Source organism: Cebus imitator, unplaced genomic scaffold, assembly GCF_001604975.1.
Source record: "Cebus imitator isolate Cc_AM_T3 unplaced genomic scaffold, Cebus_imitator-1.0 Scaffold32, whole genome shotgun sequence".
Taxonomy (NCBI): domain Eukaryota; kingdom Metazoa; phylum Chordata; class Mammalia; order Primates; family Cebidae; genus Cebus; species Cebus imitator.
Window position 1 is genome coordinate 5,818,198 of NW_016107347.1, and position 9,378 is coordinate 5,827,575.

The window sequence follows — 9,378 nt, forward strand, 5'->3', positions numbered from 1 at the left end:
AAAATATCTGAATAGACATTAATTAAAAGAAGACAAAAAAATGGCAAACAGGCATATGAAAGGTGCTCAATATCTTTGATCATTAGAGAAATGCAAATCAAAACTACAATAAGATATTATCTCACCCCAGTTAAAATGGCTTATATCCAAAAGACAAGCAATAATAAATGCTATCAAGGATATGGGAGAAAAGGGAACAACTCTTGGTAGGAATGTAAGTTAGTACAGCTACTATGGAGAACAGTTTGGAGGTTCCTCAAAAACCTAAAAATTGAGCTACCATATGATCCAGCAATTCCACTCCTGGGTATATACCCAAAAGAAAGAAAATCAGTATATCAAAGAGATATCTGCACTCCTATGTTTATTGCAGCACTGTTCACAATAAGATTTGGAAGCAACCTACATGTCCATCAACAGGTGAATGGATTAAAAAAAAGTGGTTGATAGACACAATGGAGTACTATTCAGCCACAAAAAGAATGAGAGTCTGTCATTTGCAACAACACGGATAGAACTCAAGATCATTATGTTAAGTGAAATAAGCTAGACACAGAAAGACAAACTACATTATTCTCACTTATTTGTGGGATCTAAAACTCAAAACAATTGAACTCATGGACACAGCAGAATGGTTACCAGAGGCTGGGAAGAGTAGTGGAGGGCTAGTGGGGAGTTAGGGATGGCTAATAGGTACCAAAAAAAAAAAAAAGAATAAGACCTATTATTGATAGTTCAATAGGGTGACTATAGTCAGTAATAACTTAATTGTACATTTTAAAATAACTTAAAGAGTATAACTGGATTGCCTGTAATTCAAAGAATAAATGCTTGAGACGGACAACCCATTCTCTATGATGTCCTTATTTCACATTGCATGCCTGTGTCAGAATATCTCATGCACCCCATATATATATATACACACACACACACACACACACACACACACGTACACACATACACACACAACTACTATGTAATCACAAAAATAAAAAATTAAAAAAGAATCTTCATTATAAAAAATAAAGTTGGGGACCTAGATTACGAGGCTTTAGGATCTCACTATATGGTTTCTAATCACTTAAGACTCTTTAAAAATCTGGAAGAAATGATTCCTGACCTTAAGAACCTACTGTTTTCCTATATTCAAGGTTTTCTTATAAGACCATCTTCCTAGCATGATATAGGTTCTTAAAGGCTTCCAATAGAGTCAAATTTTCCTTTGTCTCTCTCCTTATTATCAAGTGCCCCCACCCTATGGAATCGTCCCTTAGAAATCTCCCAGAGTAACATAGGGCACTTGCCTCCAGTCAGCTAGCTGCTGGCCACTCCCCATGGCCTCTGGAATCATTGCCGTGGGCTGGACAGAGTTGTGTAGAGCTACCCCAGGCAACTGTTGCCAAGTTGAAGGCAGGAGAATTTGCTGAGTCCCTCCAGGCCACGCCTGCTGTAAGGAAACACACACAAAAAACATCCAAACTTGACTCATTCTTGGCTTTTTCTTCTTTTTTTTTAAAGAAAGAAAAATTCATATCTTAAAAGAAGTTGCTTGTAGATTGTTAACTTGCAGAGATTAAAAAAGAAAGGTCAGAGGTGCTCAAAGCTACAAGTGTTATGAATGGGGAAAGAAAACATACTGCTCTCTCTTGCCCACCCCCATAACCTGACCACCCAGCTATTAAAGAAAAGAAGATCCCTGCAGTTAAGAACTTCTATTATACTGTAGAGAAAAGGAGTCTGAGAGTTTAGAGATAAGCGCTGGTTAAATGCTGAAGTTTCATTTTTGCAACAATTCTAAAATATACCCCTAGAAAGAGTTAAGAGGACTCCCTTAAGATTAAAATTTTTTTCATCTGACTGCCAATCAGATATCAGATCCATACAACTCATAAAACAAAGGGCAGAGCTGTTCCCTTTTTAAAAAGGGTAGTAATTGGAAAACAGAGTCAGATGTGGATGACCAAAGGCCTAATCCTTTTGGGGAAAAAAAACCTTATGTCAGCAAGAAAAAGCTAACTTCATCATTTATAGCCACAAAATGGAATTTTAAAATAAGGCAAAAAGATGTTTATGAAATAGATGCAGACAGCATCATACTTTGTTTCTAATAATTACCTAAAATATGTTTTTATGTATCATTTGCAGGAATATTTTCACATAAAAACTAATCACTACAAGAAAATAAATGATTTCTAGTTTTTAAAAAGCCATGTCACTTGCAATAAACTGAGCAACAAATGTTTTCCGTACTTCCTCACAGAAATTCTGACATTTTTTGGGAAAAAAAAAAAAATGGGAACAGATTTGGAAGTTTCCTTTTTAAACTTGAATTTTGCAGTACGATTACCTACAATGCTTGGGTACATATGGTTCTGTTTCTTGAATTTCAAATTTTAAGACCATCAACACACTGTTTTAAAAATATTTCTGCAAGTAACAGATCCACTTGTTACAAATACCGGTTCCAAACAAGAAGCCTTCAAAGCAGAGAAACTGCAAACACGTCTGCTACCATAAGCAAAATTTAAAACACAACACAACAAAACAAAACAAAACAAAAAATAAGAGAAGTATGTTAAGTCACACCATGCGTCTTTCCAACACCTGCACAAGACAAAGCATGTAGTTTAATACAAAGCAAGAAATAACATTCAAATGTGAGGCAGAAATCTGGCGTTCCAAGCGACGAACTGTTTTGACAGAAGAAGAACAAAAATATGCAAAGCTTAGCAAATGGCTAGTGCAAACTTAAGAGAAGCAGCAAAGGAGAATTGTCAACTAACATTCCAACCTTGAAACTACAGATGAGTGAGTTAAAAACCAGTGGCTTGGATCAATCAAGTTGGAAATATATCTGACTCCCTCACACTCAGGTTTTATGCTTACAAGAAAATTAACCTGGAAGTGACAGACTTTTAAACTGAAAACCAAATTCCAACCAAAGTATGTTTCTGGAAGTGTTTTCACTCACATGAATACTTAAGAAATAACAAAAGAAATTTAAAGCTACTTTGAAAACTGAGAAATAATAGGATTCAACAGTGCCTTTCAGGTTTTTGGATGCTTACCTAATTTTAAATTTCAAATGATGAAATACTGGATATCCAGTCAACAACTCTTAAATCCCCCATATAACCAAAACACCTCCAAAAAATCACTCTTAAGGTTACAGATCCTGAAACACACCTCAAAGTTTTGTTTGTTTTTTCTATCTCTAAGCCCAATAGTACAATTGCAGCTATATTAAATAACTATTCCCCATGACTTTTAATAAGAAATATATTGTATTTGCATAGTTTGTTGGTCATATTTTCATCCTTTGTGTAAAGACCTATTTGAAAAATAATTAATCCCTCCCAAAGCTCCTAAAAATGTGTTCACTTTTAATTTTAACCAACAGTATGACCTACAATATGATCTACATTCTAAAGGGAATATCTTTAAATATAAGATATAAGCTGCCAATGATCATGAGTGGCAAAAAGAGCTATCTTCATGTGTCTATAGAAGGATAGTTAATATCAACTGATAAAGCAATAAACTAAGAGTATCTTAAGCATTTCCACATGCAAAAAGTTTTAGAACCTTAAAACAGCAAAAAATGAGAAAGCTATCTTGCCAAGGAGTTCAATTTTGGCCATCCAGGTGCCTGTAGCTGAGCCAAATTAAAGGCCATTTCCTTTATTCTCAAGGATCACAGGGTAAAAGATAAGGCAAAAAACAAGTAACAGTGTTGAAGCTCTTCTGAGGCTACATTGAGAGCTTTTATCACACTAGCCTGGCAAAGAAGAATGAAGGGATCTGGCTCTTTACGGAGCCACACAACCATCAGAGTCAGACAGTGCTTCAGCAAATGTTGGGAAGGAAAACAATGAGACATTAAAAGATGTAGCAAAAACACAGCCACAAGATGGCACATGCTTCCATGCCCTCTGCAAAGACTAAGCTAAAAATTTTTTTTGAAAAATAAACCAGAAGAAAACAGAACAAAACAAACAGGAAAAAACAAAAAAGAAAGAAACCAAAGAAACTCCGTTAGTAACACAATCAAGTGAGGGGAATTACCAGTACAGCGGCAGTCTGTTCAACCAGCGCCGGCCGGCCGGCTGCGCAGCTCAGAGTAAAGGGCACCGCATACTGCGGTGTGATGGTGGCTACTTGAGGGTGGAGAGTTGCTACCATTAGTGGTGTACAGCTTCCCTGAAATGTAGATTAGGCAGGTGAGTGAAACAAACACGGAGGCAGGATATCTGGATTCAGAAGGGTTCTCATTCCCCCCAAAGTTAATACTGACAATAAACAATAATTTGATAGCACCTAAAATGGATATACCAAACACAAGTTTCCCCCTTCAACTTTGTACAGCATTGGCCCACAAAGTCAAATGCCAATGGCCTAAAGCAAAGAAGTATGGGAATCTTCCTTGGACTAGATTCAGGGCATCAGTTCTATGAAACAAAGACATTTATTAGGAATTCTTCCTCCTGTTCACAAAACAGTGTTTTTGGATTTGAGAATTTCCTATGTGTCATAGGACACAAACATTTACATATAAAATATAAAATGTACTGTGTGTTGCTATTTAAATACTTCATAATTTTCTCTATCATCTTAGTTGAACGTTCTGTAGCAAGTATAAAGGTTTAAAGCTTTCTACAGTCTGGTTAAACACAAGGAATGAAGGAATGCAATACGTGAAGAGGCATCCTGATGTGATCCAGCCTCTCAACTGTGATGAAATTCTAAGAGTGAGCAAAAGGGACACAAAAGGTGCAAAAGTAGAACCTTGTATTTTAGAATCAAAATGCTGCATACTTATCTTTATATGACCTCCAAGATTTAAAAAACAAACAAACAAAAAAAGAAACACTTCATCCCACAGAATTAGAGTAAACTTACTCAGAAGACCATTTCTCAAGAATGTCTGGATATTTATCCCTGTAAGTCTAAGGAAGACAATGGCAGAGTTGCAATAGTGTTAGGAATGAGTATATTGTTCCATAGAGATGTTTCATTTTAAGTCCACTGAATCATGACCAAGAAATATCTTAGAGTCAAAGGAAACACCATTTTCTAGGACAAAATATCTGAATCTCAACAGTGTTGCAGCAATATTGAGTATCCACATTGCTCTAGCTTTTACCTGTGTAAGAACTCCTGACTGAATCTGTAATGGCTGAGCAGCTGGTGCCTGGGGTACAATTGGTACAGCATTATCCATCCTCACAGGGAATCCAGAATGCTTGGTTGTTGCTTGTAGTCCAGCTGTTGAAAATAGTATCACAGTTAAATAGTTCTGCTAGGTCTGGGAGTACTGTTTGTTTTAGATTATTTTGTTTTTAGCTTTTCTGTTCAAATAATCCACTATTCAGGTTTCATCCCAGACACTTAAGACAAAGAAGTTGCATTCATAGAAGTCTTGGAAGTTAAGAAAAGGGAGATTGTTCCCTTCAGATTAGATTAATGGAAAGATGTTTGATACAGTGAGGGTTGGCTTAAGAGAATTCTAAATTTTTTTTATGCTACAAAATTTAAAACACAATATCCATCCCATCCCCATTAACAGTACAGACAAAAACAAACAAAAAACCTTCACTTAGTAAATTACATTCAATTTTTTTTTTTTTTTTTTTTTTGAGACAGAGTCTCACTCTGTCACTCAGGCTGGAGTACAGTGGCACACCATCTTGGCTTACTGCAACCTCCACCTTGTGGGTTCAAGCAATTCTTTAGCCTCAGCCTCCCAAGTAGCTAGAATTACAGGTGTGTACCACCCCGCCCAGCTAGTTTTTGTATTTTTAGTAGAGATGGGGTTGCATCATATTAGCCAGGGTGGTCTCAAACTCTGGACCTTGTGATCTACCCACCTCGGCCTCCCAAAGTGCTAGGATTACAAGCATGAGCCACCACGCCCAGCAATATAATTCACTTTTTAATCCACTCAGGGGAAAAAAAAAAAATCTTGTTTTTAAAAATCTAATCTTTAAAAGCAAAGGCTTAAATATAACTTTTAGTGAATTAAGAAAGATTATGAAAAGCTCAATAATTTATAATCTAAGTTACCTTTTTAATTAGAGTGTTTTCCCCACACCTCAAAAAATATAACCTAGTTCACAAATCAGTCGTATATTTTATTTTTAACCATGCATGAACTGAAAAAATCATGCCTAGGATAAAAGTATTTTAAAAGCAGACATTTTGGTTTACAGAAACTTTCTCCTACTTATTTTAGAAATCAACTCTTGTCATTGACATCTAATTGGGCTCTTTAGTTAATGGACAGCTAGGAATATCAATAACTCTTCTTTATAACAGTGCCTTTATAGGAATGACCATGTCTTCTTTATCTTTTTATTCATTATGCTCATAGAACAAACATTGAATAAATCTTTCCTACAAACAGATCTCATTCTGGGGAAAAGTGCAACTAAACACAGTTCTTTTCGCCAAGACTTGAGAGCCTTCAGTTTCTTCTGTACCTACTCTATCAAAATTTGCAACATAAAGAATTTAAGTTTCTAATATACTTCCAATTCACTAATGTCTGCAATTTTGTTAGGTGAGGATACAAAGATTTTAATTAGAAGACTTCTTCAGTGACATTTTCTCAACTATCACCAACTAATTTTTCTTAATATTACTATGAAGGTATCAAAGGAGCATAACTCATAGACCACAATACTGCTGTTTTCAGCACGAATCATCATCAGTCTTCTAATTTTCCACTTCACTAACTATGAGTAACTTAATTACAAATTGTCATGAAGAAAAATACAATCCAGCAATGTACAAAATAAGAGGGCATAGTAAAGTCAGAATTAAAACACTAACAATATCTTTTTTAAAGTTCTACTTATATAAAAACAAAAAGTAACAAATTCATATATCAAGATTACAAAGTTGCCAGCCATGCTTCCTTAGGCAATGTTATCTAATAAGAAAGCTAAGCCACACAAAATTCTTGCCTATAGTAGGACAAAGACACATGCCTAACTACAAGACATTGGTACTGTATAAAAATAGATTTTACAAATTGGTAAAATTTAGGAGGAAATGTTCATGACAGAAGCTCATCTATGGTTCCCAAGGCAATAAAGCAAAAGTTGACAAAATTACAGAACAATAGTTACTACTGAGCAAAATGTGTATCTATTTTGGTCAACCAGGATAGTATGGAAAGTAGTATGTATAGTACCGGCCTACAAATGTGACTCTAATGTATTAGATTGCTACTGTATTTTAGCCCGAAAATGGAAACAGCATTAACAAAAGGCAACACTATTGGAAGGCTCTCCCTGGCTTCTGACCTAAAAAGGATTATACTTTCATTTTTTGTTGTTATTTTTGTTTTATTTAACATAGTTCTTTAAATAAAGAGCCATGGAAGTATGAAAAGAATAAACTGCCTAACTGATGAGGTTCTATCCTCCTCTAAGTATAGGCATCCTGTAAAAGAACAGATGGTCCAAGAAAAGTGGGCAAACTGGAACAAACACTGTTGGGCAGAAATGAGCAACTAGCAGTGGCTGGCAACTAAGAGGCAGTAAGAAATAATACTTCAAAATACAGAAGCTGTTAATTCCACTGCCTGGGTTCAAATCATGGTTCTGCAATAATTAGTTATAAGACTTTGGGTATATGAAGGAATCATGCTCAAAATTCTCATCTATAAATTGGAGGAAATGGCATTACCTCCTAGAATTGTTAGTGAAGATGAATTAACATATGTAAAAGCACTTAGAACATTATCTGGCATATGGTAATACATATCAGGCACCCTCATCATCACCTTAATTTTAAAACTCCTTTTTCATTTGGAAAATTTTAAATATGCTCTACTAGCTCCTCAGGTTATTTAGACTTCCTAGATAGGAAAAAAAAATTCCAAAGCTTATATTACTAAAAATGGTTATCCCACTTTTCCACTCTAACTTCCTTAGTTTATATTTTGTTTTGTTAAAGGAACTCAAAAGTTCCTCTGCTTCATCTCTTAAGTTATCATCTGAGAAGAAGTAGAAAGCTCCAGGGTCCACATCTGAAAATTGTTCCAATGAAACTCTTTGGAAAAGGTGGTTGAAAGGAGTGGCTAATCTGCTAAGCTGAGTAGAAGAATCACTCAACATATGACAACCCAAAGTACAGAATTTACTATTATGCAGCATATGCAGAAAATAATTTGGTAAGTTAGGCTAAATATGCATTTACGGATTTCGAATGTGTTCCTCCACTCTCCCTGTGGTTTCTCCCTGGTTTACATCACTACCGTTCTCCTGTCCTCCTGGTAATCTGTCAGACTCCCCAAGCCCCTCTTTTCCTTCTGCTTGCTCCGACTCTGTCAGAAACCAAACAAACAAGACAGTCACAGTCAATAAGTAACTGATTAAAAAATGCTACCTGCTTCTATGTAAAGTGTTACATGAAACACCTGAATCCTGGTTTATTCTCACAGAGTACTGACACTCACCTTCTCTTGGGAAAGTCAAATGTGTCATCAGATTTTAGCCTTAAAGTAATATTTTTCTAAATGGCTTACCAAATGATTAAACACACATTTCCCATCTTTCAGAAAAAAGAAACTGGACAGACTAGATTACAGAACAACAATATGAAAATAAGAAGGATGGGAATGTCAAAACTAAAATCTTATCGGAACACAGGGACTCAGGCTCCTCCTTCAGCTACTCTGTTCCTCTGTTGACAGGAGTTTGCAGGAACTATCTGATTCATAAGCTGAAGCAGATAATCTTAATGCCTTCCTCAGACAAGCACCTCAGCATATAGAATTTTTTAGATCAATAATGATTTTTCTTAAGCAATTTAAGACGTTTCCACATTCTTAAACATGATTTTTTTTTTAATTTATTTTATTGCATTTTAGGTTTTGGGGGTACATGTGAAGGACATGCAAGATTGTTGCATAGGTACACACGTGGCAGCGTGATTTGCTGCCTTCCTCCCCATCACCCATATTTGGCATTTCTCCCCATGCTATCTCTCCCCAACTCCCCACCCCCCACTGTCCCTGCCCTATTTCCCCCCAACAGACCCCAGTGTGTAGTGCTCCCCTCCCTGTGTCCATGTGTTCTCATTGATCAACACCTGCCTATGAGTGAGAACATGTGGTGTTTGATCTTCTGCTCTTCTGTCAGTTTGCTGAGAATGATGGTATCCAGGTTCATCCATGTCCCTACCAAGGACACCAACTCATCGTTTTTGATGGCTGCGTGATATTCCATGGTGTATATGTGCCACATTTTCCCTGTCCAGTCTATCATCAATGGACATTTGGGTTGGTTCCAGGTCTTTGCTATTGTAAACAGTGCTGCAATGAACATTCGTGTGCACGTGTCCTTATAGTAGAACGATTTATAATCCTTT

General features: G+C 36.2%; 1 protein-coding gene across 7 annotated transcripts in view; it reads right to left on the bottom strand.

Annotated features, from left to right (window-relative positions):
- Positions 1-9,378, bottom strand: part of HIPK1 (homeodomain interacting protein kinase 1) — a 60,307-nt gene that overhangs the window by 10,526 nt on the left and 40,403 nt on the right. For 4 of the 7 annotated variants that reach the window (XM_017524249.1, XM_017524248.1, XM_017524246.2 and 1 more), the window contains exons 9-11: positions 5,144-5,265; positions 4,066-4,200; positions 1,305-1,447 (exon numbers count right to left, since the gene is read on the bottom strand). In XM_017524249.1, the coding sequence (XP_017379738.1) occupies positions 1,305-1,447; positions 4,066-4,200; positions 5,144-5,265 (400 nt within the window). The remainder of the gene's footprint in view (positions 1-1,304; positions 1,448-4,065; positions 4,201-5,143; positions 5,266-9,378) is intronic. The other 3 variants (XM_017524247.2, XM_037737016.1, XM_037737015.1) reach the window with 3 other exon arrangements.